The sequence below is a fragment of the Pogoniulus pusillus genome, chromosome 2 (genome assembly GCF_015220805.1).
Source record: "Pogoniulus pusillus isolate bPogPus1 chromosome 2, bPogPus1.pri, whole genome shotgun sequence".
In the NCBI taxonomy this organism is placed as follows: domain Eukaryota; kingdom Metazoa; phylum Chordata; class Aves; order Piciformes; family Lybiidae; genus Pogoniulus; species Pogoniulus pusillus.
In genome coordinates, this window is record NC_087265.1 from 45,364,839 (window position 1) to 45,383,308 (window position 18,470).

General features: G+C 44.1%; 1 protein-coding gene across 1 annotated transcript in view; it reads left to right on the plus strand.

Moving 5' to 3' along the window:
• Positions 1–170: 170 nt before the first annotated feature.
• Positions 171–18,470, plus strand: part of LOC135186348 (sodium channel protein type 2 subunit alpha-like) — a 107,005-nt gene continuing 88,705 nt past the window's right edge. The window contains exons 1-3 of the mRNA XM_064164021.1: positions 171–395; positions 13,163–13,433; positions 15,700–16,016. Coding sequence (XP_064020091.1) covers positions 15,750–16,016 — 267 coding nt within the window. The 5' untranslated portion in view covers positions 171–395; positions 13,163–13,433; positions 15,700–15,749. The remainder of the gene's footprint in view (positions 396–13,162; positions 13,434–15,699; positions 16,017–18,470) is intronic.

Genomic DNA, 18,470 nt, shown 5'->3' on the forward strand with positions numbered 1-18,470 from the left:
GCAAGCTGCTACTTTGTGTGTATTAATTATCTTTACCAGTAGGTGGAGCTGCCACGTTAGGTGCTGCGGGTTTTTTTTCCACTTCTCCCCCTCCATTCCCCCACCCTTCACCCCCCCTCCCTTCTCCTAATAAGCTGTTTTCTGATATATGTTGGGTACCATAGAGTGAGACTGAGAACAGGAAGCGGAGGCAGAATCAGAGAGGATTCTGGAAAGGTCTCTGTGGTTTGTCGTTTGTTTTTTGTTTTTTTTTTTTTCACTGAGAATGCAGAAATTGTAATTAATTAGTAAAGCTTTGTGGATGGAAATCTGGACTATTTCAGGAGGAGACAAATATCATCTTGTTATTTTTGGATGCTGGGCTTTGCAGCGATTTGTCTTTCTCTTTCAATCAGGTAAGATGGCAAAACATTTCATTGTACCCATGATAAATCTCAGCAAAACGCTGTTTTCCATCTAGGAATCGGTTTCTGCTCTCCTATCTGCTGTTAAAGGTAGAGCCAAAGACAGAATGGAGAATTCAAAGCCATTTTGTCCTGGCTGATTGTGATGGTGGTGTGATTCTTTTTCATTTTAACCTCGTTAAATCCGATATCTGGACTTTTAATGCGCTGTTGTGATGCAGTAGCCTTGCTTGCAAAATTAGATCACTTCCTAATGAAAGCATACTCAATTAATTCCTAGCATTTTATAGAAGTGACCTTGTTTCCTAAGAATAAAAATCTACTGATATTCAGGCTCAGAAACAGCAGGGCTCATAAGATTCTGAGCACCTCAGATTCTGATGATCCAGGCATATATATATATGTATGATTTGAAGGAATTCCCTTATTAGCTAAATTTTGTAATAGATATAGATAGATATTTTCTTGATGTGCCCTTTTTTTGCATGCTTGTGAGTCTGTGTGCATGAGAGAATGGGCTGATCAACTGTTAATTAACCCACACTGACAATACAGTTTCCATTTGGTCTGTAATATTACTGCCTGGCTTAATATATGCTTCTTATAGGACCCTCGGAAGAAATCAGCACATGAATGATTACATTTCTTCACGTTGTTAAGCACTTATCTATTGTCTCATTCATTGTTATCAGTAATAATTAAAGCCATCTGTTATGAAAGGCATCAGGAGAATGTCTATTAAGATTATCTTGCTGTGTGAATTCTTTTTTCAGTGGTTTTCAGACATATGCTTGCATTAAAACTAAATATGTTATCATAGTATTCACATGGAGATGATTTCCAGAGGAAAACAGTATTAAAACCAAAACCCAGGCAAAATCCATACAACAGAATAAGGAGCCCACTGTTTACAAATCACCACCTTAATTTCTGTCAGAAAAAGAAAGCAGGATTTGGTCTTAGGTGGTACTCAGAGTAGCAAGTGAGGCATGTACCTGAAGTAGTTACATGAAAGAATTTAATAGGTATTTTCTGAGCGTGTGGTTGTGTGTGGTGCCAACTGAAATGTGCATGGGGTGTCCTTGTGTAACTCCAAAATAAATAAATAAATAATGATGATGGCTTAAACCCAAAACAAACAAAAAAAATCCATGATATGCCTCTGATTTCATCATTGATTTGTCAAGGAAACAGTTTCAGAAGGAGAGTTTCCAACAGTTTAATTTTTCCTCTTTCCTCTCATTGCATCTCTCCATTTTGGGAGGGAAGATTGATAAAGACTAGAATGAGCTGCTGCAGTGCTTCAAAGCTTTCAAGCACCTGTTAAACAGATAGGTTGTTTACTAGGCCTTGGTATTATGCTTGTGCTGTTAGCTTATGATTTTTCCCTCTAATGAGCATAAATGAAGAGCCCATAGTGATTTTCTTGGCTGTGCCAATTAAGCTCGGGATTGTAAAGTTCTGCTGAGGTAATGCTAGATGCTAGCAGAGGTAGAGACTTTCCATTTTCACTGGAGAACATGAAACAATCCCCTTGTGTCCTCTCAGATTCTGTCAGAGTGATAGTTTGGTCATTTCTCTTTATTATCAGGTAATTGAGAGCAGAGAGGGATCAAGGGAAAGGAGAAGTTTAGAAAGTGTAAGGGTTTGACTTTATTGGCTGATGACATTTTGTGTGTTCACCTCATTTTCTTAACCAGCTATCCTTAGTTAGCCTTATGAAGATTAGACATGGGGGAAAAATTATTTGTGCTCAGAAGACTAAGGAATTTAGCAGCAAAAAGGATGGTGGAACTTTCTGCCTGATAGTATCAGTTTCCTTCTGCTGTTCATGTTCTTGGCCTTATGTAATTTGGTATGTGTAAGCCATGTGTTAATTGTATTACTGGAGTCCAGCAACTTTGGATGGCTCAGAGAACAGCAGGTATTAAGAGCACTCTTTGTACAAAGCAAGAAAGTTGTGACTTGTATTGCAAATCCTGGCTCTTTTTACTCATGTGCTGTTCTCACCATAAACTAACAACTCTTCTTGAGTTAAATCTGAGGGAAAAGACATGCAAGGTGCTGATATTTGCTGCTTTGCTTGTTAAAGTTATCTATTTGTTAAGCCCAGAAAAATACATTAAATATCAGTTTCAGAAAGTTACATTTACTCTATTATCAGAAAAGTTAGAAACTCTTTCAAAAGTCTAATTAGTTTATTTGCCACTCAGTGCAAGTCTTCTACAATGTTTTACCTTATAGCTGGGCCCAGCCCTGTTCAATATCTTTATTGATGACCTGGACCAGAGGATTGAGTCCAGCATCAGTGTTTGCAGATGACACCAAGCTAGGAGCTGATGTGGATCTGTTGGAGGGTAGGAGAGCCCTGCAGAGGGACCTGGCCAGGCTGGATGGGTGAGCAGAGGCCAGTGGGATGAGACTGAACAAGGCCAAGTGCAGGGTTCTACACTTTGGCCACAACAACCCCAAGCAGCACTGGCCAAAGTGGGGACAGAGTGGCTGGAAAGCAGCCAGGCAGAGAGGGACCTGGGGGTGCTGGTAGACAGTAGCTGAAGATGAGCCAGCAGTGTGCCCAGGTGGGCAGGAGAGTCAGTGGCATCCTGGCCTGTATCAGGGACAGTGTGGCCAGTAGGAGAAGGGAGGTTATTCTTGCCCTGTAGTCAGCACTGGTCAGGCCACACCTTAAGTACTGTGTTCAGTTCTGGGCTCCTCAATTCAAGAGAGATGTTGAGGTGCTGGAATGGGCTGCCCAGGGAGGTGGTGGAGTCACCATCTGTGGAGATGTTCACGAAAAGACTGGATGGGGCACTGAGTGTCATGGTCTAGTTGATTGGACAGGGCTGGGGGATAGGTTGGACTGGATGATCTTGGAAGTCTTATCCAACCTGGTTGATTCTGTGATTCTAATAAGCAATATATACTGCTGTAATTCACAGGGGAGGTTTTTTCCCTCACTTGAATATATAGAAGGTTGAAAATATTATACTAAAAATGATGTTCATTAGCTCAGACTGCTTAGAGAACAAATGTACACATTCTGAGCTGTGGCTCCAGTGAGTCCATCAAACAAAGTGTCAACCACCATAAAATCCATCTACAGGATACTGCATCTTCTTCATTGGAAAGCTGCCCTTACTCATTACAGCAAAAGCTCTTAATTAAAGGCTCTGGAGAACATTTCCAGTGGCATCTCTCTCTATGTTTGATATTGACTGCCCTCCCGTAGGACCTTGATATTGGAGCTGGTGTCTTAACAACGAGTTCATTTGTTTTTATCAGAGTTTTCTTTATGAACTGGAATCCCCAGTATTTTACTGTGACAGTCTTATTGCTTGGTTTCCTTGGGAAAAGCAGAGGGACTAGGGATAAAGTAGCTCAAGCAGAGACTGCAATATATAAATATAGAGTAGAAGCACCATATGCTCTTGAGTAACTATAATGTGTGCATACTACCACTGTACTCCTAAGCAGGAGTAAGCAAGATAAATTCTAGGTCACAAAAGAATCTGGTCTCTCATTTGTCAGTTATCCATACCAAAAGTATTTCTTTCCAGTATAAAACCAAAACAAACAAAACCCAAACCAAAATCATCACCCAACCAACTCCATAGCTGGCATTTCAAATTGCTTCTAAGCTTCAAAGTGGTCACTAGTCTTGGTAAAGTCTTCCTACAAAAAAGTTACTATTCACTTACTCTACCAAGACAGATCATGGAATGTGTTTTACAGTACAAAAATGCAACTAAAAGTTTAATATTGAATTAAAGTTCTTCAGCTTATATGAGGCTCTTTCTCGTGTGAAAAAGCTCAAAAAGGTTATTTATGCTCACATTTGTCTGGTTTTGGATTGCTGTAGATCTCCTTTGACTTAGGCAAGAGAAATCTTAGGGCTACCACATGCACAGCTCCCTGCTTCTACCTGAAATTGTTTTTCCTGCCATTTCTTTCAATTCCTGATTTCACCTGTCAGCTTGCTGGATATCACATGGCCTTATCAAGGAGCACGTTTTGGGTATGTCTATATTGACTCTCTATTCCATGTGCTGATGTTACACATGTGCTGAACTTACTACATACTTACAGATCAACTGAACAGCACAAGTAGCTGAGTCTTCATACCTGTACAGCATCAGGCACATCCTCCTATTTCTTTGCAGGGTTTCCTAAATGGAAGTCTGAGGGACACTTGTAAGTCTGGCAGTCTATCACAAATGTCAATGCAGAAAGTGTCTGAGTAGAGTATCAGTGCTATTGGCTTTCTGATCCTCTTTGCTATAAGCAAATGTAACCACTTCACAGGAAGATTGTTAGGATAGAGATACCCAGCAGGCAATGTCCATTTATAGGTGGACAGCAGGTCTAGTAGGTCCAGATGCCAGCAGGACAAGAGAGGTTATTCTTCCTCTGTACTCAACACTGGTCAAGCCACACCTTGTGTACTGTATCCAGTTCTGGGCTCCTCAATTCAAGAGAGATGTTGAGATACTGGAACTTGTCTAGAGAAGGGCAACAAAGCTGGTGAGAGGCTGGGAACACAGACAGCCCTATGAGGAAAGGCTGAGGGAGCTGGGAGTGTTTAGCACGGAGAAGAGGAGGCTCAGGGCTGAGCTACAACTACTTGAAGGGAGGCTGTAGCCAGGTGGGGGTTGGTCTCTTTTGCCAGGCAACCAGCAACAGAAGGAGGGGACACAGTCTCAAGCTGTGCCAGGGGAGGTCTAGGCTGGATGTTAGGAGGAAGTTCTTGACAGAGAGAATGATTGGGATAGGCTGCCCAGGGAGGTGGTGGAGTCACTGTCCCTGGAGGTGTGCAAGCAAAGCCTGGATGAGGCACTTAGTGCCATGGTCTGGTTGATTGGACAGGGTTGGGGGATAGGTTGGACTGAATGATCTTGGAGGTCTCTTGTGGGAAGCTTTCTCCTGCAACGAGGCATGAAATGTAAACACCAGACCCTGTAATGGGAAGTGTCCTTGGAGTCTTACAGATTCCCAGAGGCCTAGGCTGAGAACAGTGAGCAACCCACACACAGCTGCCAGGGGGTGGAATCTGCCCACCCCTGAGGCGGACACACAGCCCCAGGGGGCTGACCCTGGCCAGCCCCCCTGGGTGGGAGCCTCAGGTTGTTTACCGCAAGCTAACCTATCTCTGCCTTACACATAACTTGGGGCCAATCTGTACTGTCCACTTCTGGCAGCCCCAGGCTGGTTGTGCACACCCCCTCTGGGGGCTATATAAATCGCCATATCGCCTTAATAAAGCGTACTGAGGTACTGATGCCTAGCAGCTGCTGTCTCGAGTCGTCAGTACCCCGATCTCGCCTCTCGCCAGCCTCCGTACCCCAACAATCTCTTCCAGCCTGGTTGATTCTCTGATTCTATGAACTTAGAAATCATAGCTTTTGCTCCTATGGATTTATTACATGCAGGTCATGACTAGATCAAAGTTATATAGAATCATAGAATGAACCAGGTTGGAAGAGCTCAGAAGGTGTACATTTGTTCTCTAAGCAGTCTGAGCTAGTGAACATCAGTTTTAGCATAATATCTTAAACCTCCTGTATATTTAAGTGTGGAAAAAACATCCCTGTAAATTACAACAGTATATATTGCTTATTAGAGTCATAGAATCATGCAGGTTGGAAGAGACCTCTAAGATCATCCAGTCCAACCTAGCACCCAGCCCTGTCCAGTCAACCAGACTATAGCACTAAGTGCCTCATCCAGGCTTTGCTTCAACACCTCCAGGGACAGCAACTCCACCACTGACCTGGGCAGCCCATTCCAGTGGGAAATCACTCTCTCTGTGGAGAACTTCCTTCTATTATCAAGCCTATACTTCCCCTGGCACAACTTGAGACTGTGTCCTCTTCTGTTGCTGGTTGCCTGGGAGCAGAGACTGACCCCCTACCTGTACTTCCACAATGCATCCAGAAGTCACTCCAAACTTAGATTATCTTTGATTAGGCACTTCCATGATGCTTGAAAGAATGCCTTGAAGAAATCCATGTACATTTCGAATATATTGTGTTAAATCACAGACAGAAAGCACTCTATTTTCATGCTGGCTTTCTGTGTGTTTTCCTCTGTGTGCTCACAGTCACATTCACCCCAGAACCATCTATCAGCCTCTCAGCCAGAAGTTCCAATTATTTTTTCTTTCAGTTTCCTAGACAGCTGTCAAAGTCCAAATACAATCTATTACTCTTGTGCTTTACAAAGTTTCTTCTTTCATATTTTGTATTGATTAGCTGTTGGGGCTTAGGAAGATTGGGAAATTAAATGTTCCAGCTTCACTATTCTTAACGATTCAGTTAATTTTCTGAGGTTAGTTTGTCATTTCTTTTTAGGGTCATAAGAGCCTAAAATGCATTTTCTGTTGCAAAATGTATTTTCAGAAGTTCACAGAATCATAGAATCAGTCAGGGTTGGAAGGGATCACAAGGATCAGCCAGTTCCAACCCCCCTGCCATAGGCAGGGACACCCTACCCTAGAGCAGGCTGCCCACAGCCTCATCCAGCCTTGAGCTCTGTGGTAAAGGGTTGGACTTGATGATCTGTGAGGTCTCTTCCAACCCTGATGATACTGTGATACTGTGATACCTCCAGGCATGGGGCCTCAACCACCTCCCTGGGCAACTCATTCCAGGCTCTCACCACTCTCATGCTCAACAACTTCCTCCTCACATCCAGGTTGAACCTCCCCACCTTCAGCTTTGCTCCATTCCCCCAGTCCTGTCACTCCCTGATATCCTGAAAAGTCCTTCCCCAGCTTTTCTGTAGCCCCCTTCAGATCCTGGAAGGCCACAAGAAGGTCACCTGGGAACCTCCTCTTCTCCAGACTGAACAACCCCAACTCTTTCAGTCTGTCCTCACAGCAGAGCTGCTGCAGCCCTCTGAGCATCCTTGTGGCCCTTCTCTGCACACACTCCAGCACATCCACATCCTTCTTGTAATGGGGGCTCCAGAACTGGACACAGTACTCCAGGTGGGGTCTCAGCAGAGCAGAGTAAAGGGGGAGAATCACCTCCCTCACCCTGCTGGATCCTAGAAAAAAATTAGGGAAGTATCTCACTTTGCAAAGGGAGCTTTCTGGTTTAGTTTATTTTGTTCTTTCACAAAGCAAATTCAATGCTGTGATGTATTTAGATACTGCTAACTGCATTTTTTTGCTCATGAATTTTTTGACCTCCAGAATGAATACTGGTCAATGTTCCAGTGTTTCACCTGTCAGCACATTTATATTGAAATCTGAGTACCAAACAGTGCTGGAAATTAGTTGTGTCCACATTATGGGGAACAAGCAACAAAGAATTCTGAATCTGGGCAATTAATTTTGTGGATTACTCTCTTTCTTTGTAATGAAAAATTGCTTTAACATTTCTATACTCCCTTAATGCTTGTAATGTCCTTATGGTTGTCCACAATTTCCATTGATTAACTGCATTTGTCTCTAACATGAGATTTCACTTAGTTGAAGCCATCACTGTATATTATCTTGTAAGAGTCTTCACAGAATCATAGAATCAAGCAGGTTAGAAGAGACCTCCAAGATCATCCAGGCCAACCTAGCACCCATGCCCTGTCCAATCAACCAGACCATGGCACTAAGTGCCTCATCCAGGCTTTGCTTGAACACCTCCAGGGACAGCAACTCCACCACCTCCCTGGGCAGCCCATTCCAATGCCAATCACTCTCTCTATGAAGAACTTCCTCCAAACATCCAGTCATTGTAAGAGTATCTGAATTTGAATAACCTCATTTCTTTACAAAATCAGATTTCAGAGGGAATCACACATTTTGCCCTGGGACAGTGTGGCTCTCCAACAAATCATTGCATTGAAAGGAAGATTAAGTGTATGACAACAAAGTTTGAAAGTTTATTTTAAGCAGTATGATGGCGCAGAATTTGAATGGTATTCTAAGCAGCCAGGAATGCTGATGTATCAGTGGCATAAGAGTTCAGGAAAGGGTCTCACAGGAAAGAATATTCATCATTTGGCCATCAGGAGTCATAGAATCATAGAATCAACCAAGTTGGAAGAGAGCTCCAAGATCAGCCAGTCCATCCTAGCACCCAGCCCTAGCCAGTCAACTAGACCATGGCACCAATTGCCTCATCCAGGCTTTGCTTGAACACCTCCAGGGACAGTGACTCCACCACCTCCTTGGGCAGCCCATTCCAATGCCAATCACTCTCTCTGCCAACAACTTCCTCCTAACATCCAGCCTAGACCTCCCCTGGCACAGCTTGAGACTGTGTCCCCTTGTTCTGCTGCTGCTTGCCTGGCAGAAGAGACCAACCCCACCTGGCTACAGCCTCCCTTCAGGTAGTTGTAGACAGCAATGAGCTCTGCCCTGAGCCTCCTCTTCTGCAGGCTGCACACCCCCAGTTCCCTCAGCCTCTCCTCACAGGGCTGTGCTCCAGGCCCCTCACCAGCTTTGTTGCCCTTCTCTGAACACATTCCAGTACCTCAACATCTCTCTTGAATTGAGGAGCCCAGAACTGGATACAGCACTCAAGGTGTGGCCTGATCAGTGCTGAGTACAAGGATAGAATAACCTCCCTTGTCCTACTGGCCACACTGTTCCTGATACAGGCCAGGATGCCATTGGCTCTCTTGGCCACCTGGGCACACTGCTGGCTCATCTTCAGCCTACTATCTACCAGCACCCCCAGGTCCCTCTCTGCCTGGCTGCTCTCAGCCACTGTGTCTCCAGCCTGTAGCACTGCTTGGGGTTGTTGTGGTCAAAGTGTTTAATCCTGCACTTGGCCTTGTTCAATCTCATCCCATTGGCCTCTGCCCACCCATCCAGCCTGTCCAGGTCCCTCTGCAGGGCTCTCCTACTCTCCAACAGCTCCACACCTGCTCCTAGCTTGGTGTCATCTGCAAACTTACTGATGCTGGACTCAGTACCCTGGTCCAGATCATCAATAAAGATATTGAACAGGATTTATGACTAGGCCTGAGATTTTACCTGTGGTTTACTGCTGGAAGCTACATCAGAGTAATCTACCACTAATTAAAAAATCTTTTATTTAATATGATACCACCCAAAATAATTCTCTATCATCACCTTCCCCTACAGTAAAACTATCATCTGGACATCTGGACCTGTCTATGGAAAGGTATAGCCTTGGGTTGAGAATAAAAGAGACTAGAGCAAAACCAGAAAAAAAACCCAATCTAACCAAACTCTTCCCCCCAAAAAACACAATTTTTTAAAGTGTATGTTTTCTTTCAAATTGTGCTGGTTTGAAGCTAATTGGAATGTTTTACAGTATCACAGCATCACAGTATTATCAGGGTTGGAAGAGACCTCACAGATCATCAAGTCCAACCCTTTTCCACAGAGCTCAAGGCTAGACCATGGCACCAAGTGCCACGTCCAATCCTGCCTTGAACAGCTCCAGGGACGGTGACTCCACCACCTCCCCGGGCAGCCCATTCCAGTGTCCAATGACTCTCTCAGTGAAGAACTTTCTCCTCACCTCCAGCCTACATTTCCCCTGGTGCAGCCTGAGGCTGTGTCCTCTTGTTCTGGTGCTGGCCACCTGAGAGGAGAGAGCAACCTCCTCCTGGCCACAACCACCCTTCAGGTAGTTGTAGACAGCAATGAGGTCACCCCTGAGCCTCCTCTTCTCCAGGCTAACCAATCCCAGCTCCCTCAGCCTCTCCTCGTAGGGCTGTGCTCGAGGCCTCTCCCCAGCCTCGTCGCCCTTCTCTGGACACGCTCAAGCATCTCAGTGTCCTTCCTAAACTGGGGGGCCCAGAACTGAACACAGGACTCAAGGTGTGGTCTAACCAGTGCAGAGTACAGGGGCAGAATGACCTCCCTGCTCCTGCTGACCACACCATTGCTGATGCAGGCCAGGATGCCACTGGCTCTCTTGGCCACCTGGGCACACTGCTGGCTCATGTTCAGGTGGGTATCAATCAGCACCCCCAGATCCCTCTCTGTCTGGCTGCTCTCCAGCCACTCCCACCCCAGCCTGTATCTCTGCATGGGGTTGTTGTGGCCAAAGTGCAGCACCCTGCACTTGGAGCTATTGAACCCCATCCCATTGGACTCTGCCCATCTGTCCAGGTGGTCAAGGTCCCGCTGCAGAGCCCTTCTGCCCTCCAACCCAGCCACATCTGCCCCCAGCTTAGTGTCATCTGCAAACTTGCTGATGACTGATTCCATGCCCTCATTACTGGGAGAAATTAAATCCTTAACTGTGAGAAGAAAGAGAACAAACCAACAGTAGCCTATATCACCCATTCTGCTGCTGAGAAATGCAACTTGTCCAAATATATGTAAGACACTTCTCACACACTGCTCAGTTCACTCTTAGTTCTGCCTCTTCTTTCTGGCTGGCTGTATGGTTGCCTCTGCCTTAACTCTTTAATCCAACCTAACCCTTTTTCCTCTAACCTCCTTGTTGTCTTGTCTTTTTGGCATCTCACCTGAGATCTCTCCAGATTTATCATGTGAGATACACAGGGGTTGATCTGGTTATTTGTGAAGGGGAGGAGGGGGCTTGGGTTAGGAGCCCTCCTGGGGACTCTGATTGTTTCTGGGAGGGGTATTGTGTGTCTGTATTACTTTTAACTTGTACATAACTGTATATAGTTGTGTATGTATGTGCTTGTAAGTTGTGCTAAGCTGGAAATATAGCTTCATTCCTTAACTTCCCGCCAGCTGAGTCTAGTCTAGTTTACTTTCTTAAGTGGGGGGGGGGGGGGGGGGGGGCAGGTAACTTCCAAGCCATCACAAAAGTATATTGCAAATAATTTCATTATACAGGAAAAAGAAAAGAGAGTGCTAAAAAACTGTATATGGTGAGTTACTGACTGACAGTCTGTAACAAAATTACTCTGACATGGCCTAGGCCTATCATAAATTCAGGACAAGAGTCTCAGAATCTCTGCCACCCCTCTTTCTTCAGTTTTTACTGTGAATACCATTAATACCACTATTCTACAATGGTCACAGGATCACAGGATATTAGGGGTTGGAAGGGACTAAAGGAGATCATCAAGTCCAACCCCCCTGCCAGAATAGGGCCACAGAATCTAGCACAGGTCACAGAGAAACGCATCCAGTCAAGCCTTGAAAGTCTACAGAGGAGACTCCACAACCTCCCTGGGGAGTATAGCCATAGTATCTCTTTCCTATTATTTGAAACTTGCAAGCAACAGCACTTACTCATTTGACTCATTTGCACTGTGTCTGACCATGAGATCAGATTTCAGCCACAATGCTACTTCGGAGGCAGAATCCAGATGGACCCAATAGGCAAAGGGATGGGGAAATCCCCTTCATACCCGCAGGGGAAGCTGCATTCAGTGGAAAATATGCACTGAATGTATCATTGGTGGCAGTATGAGAGTCATGATCCCCTAAGGTTAGTACCAGAGACAGAGCTTTCAGATGTCTTCAGTGGAGCCCCTCTGGAGGTGACTCACCACAGCAGAAGTGCTGAATCAGTCCTGACTCCAAATCACCAGGACACTGAAACAGTTTGCTATTAGCACTCACCAACATCACTTTGTATTACGCTGCTAAGCAAGCAGAAGTTCTAACTGCTAAGCAAGCAGAAGTTCTAATTGTGGTGCTGCTTACTATATTTTGAGGAGAATGTAATTCTAGGTTAATAATGATTAGAAGTAGGTGAGTTCTAGGCTACTTATTTTGGAATATATTTTCTGTAGGAGTGCTTGGAGATCTTGCAGCCTGAAACACAAGCAGTTCTCTTTTCCCACCTTCTGCATTCGTTTTGACTTAATCTGTGTCTACACAGATTGTTTTAACTGAAGTTTCTGCAGTGTCTGCTCACCCTCCCTATTTTTAGAGAAAAGTATTATTAAGAGTTCTTCAGCAGAAGTATCTGATCTAAAAGAGAGGGATAGATTCTTGTCCTTTTTCCTCTCCTCTCCTCTCCTCTCCTCTCCTCTCCTCTCCTCTCCTCTCCTCTCCTCTCCTCTCCTCTCCTCTCCTCTCCTCTCCTCTCCTCTCCTCTCCTCTCCTCTCCTCTCCTCTCCTCTCCTCTCCTCTCCTCTCCTCTCCTCTCCTCTCCTCTCCTCTCCTCTCCTCTCCTCTCCTCTCCTCTCCTCTCCTCTCCTCTCCTCTCCTCTCCTCTCCTCTCCTCTCCTCTCCTCTCCTCTCCTCTCCTCTCCTCTCCTCTCCTCTCCTCTCCTCTCCTCTCCTCTCCTCTCCTCTCCTCTCCTCTCCTCTCCTCTCCCCTCTCCCCTCCCCTCCCCTCCCCTCCCCTCCCCTCCCCTCCCCTCCCCTCCCCTCCCCTCCCCTCCCCTCCCCTCCCCTCCCCTCCCCTCCCCTCCCCTCCCCTCCCCTCCCCTCCCCTCCCCTCCCCTCCCCTCCCCTTTTTCCTTCCCTTTTTCCTTCCCTTTTTCCTCTTCTTCCCTCTTCTCTTCTCCCTTTCCTTCCCCCTTTCCTTCCCCTTTTCCCTTTCCCTTTCCTTTCCTTCCCCTTTTCCCTTTCCTTCCATATTTTTCTGGTGGGTTTTTTCCCCAGTTTCTTTTCTCCTGTTATCCTGGGCACAGTTATGCCACGTTTCCTAACCTGCACTAGTCACCTGGCAACCTCAACAAGCTCCATTTATCCCCTTGGCTAAAGCAAGCAGGGAAAGGAATCTATGGGTTTTTAAAAGCTCCCATTACTTAAAGAGTATTCTTCAATGTACTTTTGGACTGTGTTGGGCTTGGTGGATTCACTCACCTTCCATCCTGCTTTCCCTACATCTTCTTGTTCCTAGGTTGGAAAAATGTGTCTGTGTGAATCTGTAGCCTTTTATTTGTCTGTCCTCATTAATTTTGAGAAGCTCTGGACACGGGAACAAAGAATGAGAGAATCTTGAAGAAACCTCAGTCTGGAAGAAACTTCTGTTTTGAAAAAGCTTCAGCTCCTAAGGAGGAACTTTTCTTACCAATCCCATTTTCTGCTAGAAATGCAACCTTTTTATTTTCATCATACCAAACGACTCAATGACTGAATTCTGATCTTGGGGATTTCTTAGAAAAATAAAGGTAAGACTTACCTTTTTCTCTCACCCAGAGGTAATGTTTTGCTTCATAAGATGGCCTTTTGCTATAGTGCTGTATATCTTCAGTAAAATATCTAGGAAAATGAAACCAACGTATTGAGTGAGGTCTAAATGTGTTGCATAGACTCACAGAATGGTTTAGGTTGGAAGGGACCTCAAGGATCATCTAGTTCTGAGTCCCTGCTGTAGGCAGAGATACCTCTCACTAGAACAGGTTGCTCAAGGCCTCATCTAACCTGGCCTTGAACACCTCCAGGGAGGTTGTGGAGCACAGAATCACAGAATGTGATCAAAGATCACATTCTGTGATTCTGTGCTCCACAACCTCCCTGGGTAACCTGTGCCAGTGTCTCACCACCCTCACTGTAAAGAACTTCTTCCTAACATCTAGTTTGAATCTCCCCTCTGCCAGTTTAAACCCATTACCCCTCGTCCTGTCATTACAAGACCTTGTCAATAGTCCCTCCCCAGCCCTCCTGTAGCCTCCTTCAGATACTGGAAGGCCACTATAAGGTCTCCTTGAAGCCTGCTCCTCTCCAGGCTGAAGAGCCCCAACTCTTGTAGCCTGGAATGTAAAGATTTTTAACACTGCAAATATTCATAAGGCTTTTGAGGGAAGTCTTACAAGCTACCCCTAGTCTTGGGCAAGTGTAGCTGGAAAGCTGTCTAGGAGAAAGGGACCTGGGGGTTTCTAATCAACAAACAACCAAATATGAGCAAGCAGTGTGCCCAGGTGGCAAAGCAAGCCAATTGCATCCTGGCTTGTATCCAACAGGAATAGGGAGGTGATTGTTCCCTTGTACTTTGCTCTGGTGAGGCCACACCTCAAGTATTGCATTCAGTTTTTGGCACCTCAGTACAACAAAGATGTAGAGTTGCTGGAGTGAGTGCAGAGGAGGGCAGTGAAGCTGGTGAAAGGCTTGGAGAATAAAGGAAAGGAAAGGAAAGGAAAGGAAAGGAAAGGAAAGGAAAGGAAAGGAAAGGAAAGGAAAGGAAAGGAAAGGAAAGGAAAGGAAAGGAAAGGAAAGGAAAGGAAAGGAAAGGAAAGGAAAGGAAAGGAAAGGAAAGGAAAGGAAAGGAAAGGAAAGGAGAAAGGAAAGGAAAGGCAAGGAAAGGCAAGGCAAGGCAAGGCAAGGCAAGGCAAGGCAAGGCAAGGCAAGGCAAGGCAAGGCAAGGCAAGGCAAGGCAAGGCAAGGCAAGGCAAGGCAAGGCAAGGCAAGGCAAGGAAAGGCAAGGAAAGGCAAGGAAAGGAAAGGAAAGGAAAGGAAAGGAAAGGAAAGGAAAGGAAAGGAAAGGAAAGGAAAGGAAAGGAAAGGAAAGGAAAGGAAAGGAGAAGGAAAGGAAAGGAAAGGAAAGGAAAGGAAAGGAAAGGAAAGGAAAGGAAAGGAAAGGAAAGGAAAGGAAAGGAAAGGAAAGGAAAGGAAAGGAAAGGAAAGGAAAGGAAAGGAAAGGAAAGGAAAGGAAAGGAAAGGAAAGGAAAGGAAAGGAAAGGAAAGGAAAGGAAAGGAAAGGAAAGGAAAGGAAAGGAAAGGAAAGGAAAGGAAAGGAAAGGAGAGGAAAGGAAAGGAAAGGAAAGGAAAGGAAAGGAAAGGAGAGGAAAGGAAAGGAGAAGAAAAGGAAAGGAAAGGAGAAGAAAAGGGGGAAAAGTGAAAAGGAAAAGAAAAAAGGAAAGGAAAGAAAAAGGAAAAGAAATGGAAAAGAAAAGAGAAAAGAAAAGAAAAGAAAAGAAAAGAAAAGAAAAGAAAAGAAAAGAAAAGAAAAGAAAAGAAAAGAAAAGAAAAGAAAAGAAAAGAAAAGAAAAGAAAAGAGAAAGGAAAAGACAGAAAAGGAAAAAGAAAATAAAAGGAAAAGAAAAAAAAGGAAAGAAAAAGGAAAAGACAAGACAAGACAAAATCCAGGAAGATAAAATGTATTGATTAACAATTACAGATTTACAGTTTTAAAGCAGACTTCATAAGCTATGTATTTATACTTGCTGGTAAGAGCAGGTGTCAATGTATTGCTCTGAGAGTCTTAGGACGTAGGCAAAGCAGTGCTTGTAGGCAGTAGTGTCTTTTTCCAGGCAAGCAGGAAAAAGCTGAAAATACCCTAACAACTTCTGGGCAGTTGCTTTTAACTTTCATTCAGCCTTGAAATATGCTGCTTCAGTTTTGGGCCTGGGAAGGGTCTCTGAGCAAATGTTGGTTGGTTTGGTTTGGTTTGTTTTTTTCTGTTCTGGTTTTCCTAAATTACCTAATTTTCTTTTATAGGTCATTCTTATGCAAGAGGCTAAAAGTACTTAAATTTGCAGGATGAAAACATGGCACAGGCACTGCTGGCACCACCAGGACCTGAAAGCTTCCGCTACTTTACTAGAGAGTCTCTTGCAGCTATTGAAAAGCGTTCTGCAGAAGAGAAAGCTAAAAAGCCCAAGCAAGAACATACAGATGATGATGATGAAAATGGTCCAAAACCAAACAGTGACTTGGAGGCAGGAAAGACTCTGCCATTTATTTATGGTGACATACCTCCAGGAATGGTGTCTGAACCTTTGGAAGACTTGGACCCATACTACATCAACAAAAAAGTGAGTGAAGAGTATTTTGCACACACAGAGCAAAATTTCTTGCACCAGAAAGGTTTAATGACTAAAATATGATGGTTTGAGCTATCAAGCCACTAAATGTAGAGAAAAATATGTTTTAATTTCAATTTAATTTGAAATGAGTTAATGTGCAAATAGTTTTACAATGATTTATGCTTTTCTATACTGTGGCTCTTTCAACCTCAGTTGTTATTTACTTCATTGTAAGGAAGATATCACTTCCTCAAGATTGCCTGAACTTCAGAACATGACTGAATTTTCCTGATCTCAGTGTAGCAATAAGACTGGATATGACATGGGTTTGCAGTGGAGATGGTTGTAGATAACCAGGTAGCATTCATCCAAGTTAGTGAAACAAAGGACTGTAAGTTTATGCATTGTTTCTGCTATATCTATTTAACATACAGGATCTCAGGATCACATGAAGCATGGGGTGATCCTTTGTCCTAGATTTGTACAGGACTTATTTCCTTGTACTAAGAAAGCTGATTGAGAATACTCAGAGAGAATATGAACTCAGAGTTGGTTTTTTTTTCCCCATTGCCTTTTTTTGTTGTTTTGTTTTGTTTTCTTTTAGCTGTGCTCCTGTAGTCCAAGGCTACCTCCAAGGCTTTTTACTCCCTGAGTCCAACCTCCCTGCCAGAGTAGGACCACACAATCTAGGACAGATCACAGAGGAACTCATCCAGACAGGCCTTGAAAGTCTCCAGGGAAGGAGACTCCACAACCTCTCTGGGGAGCCTGTTCCAGTGCTCTGTGATCCTTATAGCAAAGAAGATCCCCCTTATGTTGAGGTGGAACCTTTTATGCTGCAACTTACACCCATTGCTCCTTGTCCTATCCCAGGGAGCAGTGAGCAGAGCCTGTCCCCCCTCTCCTGACCAGTACTCCCTGGGGATCTTCAAGAAAAGACTGGATGAGGCACTTAGTGCCATGGTCTAGTTGATTGGTTAGGGCTGGGTGATAGGTTGGACTGGATGATCTTGGAGGTCTCTTCCAACCTGGCTGATTTTATGATTCTATGTATTAAATCCCCTCTCAGTCTTCTCTTCTTCAGACTAAAAAGTCCCCCCTCAGTGTCTCCTCATAAGGCCTGCTCTCCAGTCCCCATAAACATATATAAACATACACAAACATATATCTAAATATGTATATAACACATCTATCTGTCTCTCTATATATAGCATACATATATATGTGTGGGTAAGGAGAGCAAAGCAAGATGAAGCTGTGGATAGTAACCCTAAATTTATACATGCAGAAGATGTTTTATGGACAAGTGCTTGAGATTCTTTTTTATCATCTCTTTGCAACAGAGAAGGAAATGGACACAGTTGCTCTGATGACAGCTCAAAGTATTCCAGGGTGCCACCGAGAGAAGGAATTTGATGTTGAGCAATGATTTAAAAAAAAAAGGAAATATAAAATATCTCAAACTGGAAAGAAACTTTGTTCATTAGGAAAACAATCGTGCCAATACTGCTCTCATTTCTGTGGCCAAATTTGTGTTTGTCTTTGGTTTCAAAAGTACTATAAAAATGATGGTTTCTGATGGTTTGGGTGTTACCTGCTCCCCGCCCCTCCCCCCCATCTAAAATCACCCAGACTAGACTCAGCTGAACTGGAAACTAAAGAAATGAAGCTTTATATTCACAGCTTAGCACAATATAGAAGCTGATATTTACAATATGTACAGCTATAGATAAAAATAGACAAGTTAAAAGGTAATACAGAAACACAACAGCCCTCTCAGAAACCAGAGCCCCCAGGAGGGGCTCCAAACCACCCTTCCACCTTCTTCCCACCCCTCTGCCTTACCCCAGACTTTGCCTTATGTTCAAGGTGAGTTTGGATGGTTGGCCACGGGGGTTAGGAAGCAGATGGACTAGTCACACAGACAGCAGGTCAGGTTAGAGAGAGAGAGAAGTTGAGCCCAAAGCCCAGAGAGCAACTGCGCTATCTATATTAACATTCTTGTTCTTATACAGTGCATGCAGCCAGAGCCCAAAAGCAACTCCCTTATCTATATTTGTGTTCCTGTTTTTATCCATCTCAGCAAGCCTATGAGTGCAGTAGACATCACCATAGTTTCCTTTTCAATTCTTCTCACTAAAATATCCCAGCTAGGCTCAGACTAGCACATGGTTTCAGTAAAAGGCACACAAACCAAAGTAGAATCCATATGTAACTGCATAACCTAAGAGATGCCCAAGTTAAAGAAAAAAAGTGCTGTAGATAACAGAAATATTAAAATGATTAAGGGATTATGCTTTAAATGAAAGAGAAGGAGTTTTGCCCAGGGTTAATTTATTTACATGGGTTTGGTTATGTCTACCTTTCCAATCAGATTCTGATTTACAGTATCATTGTGTGCACTAAACCCTACTATTGGCTAGTTGCATGAAAACACAGGAATAAAGGTGCAAAGATATTTTT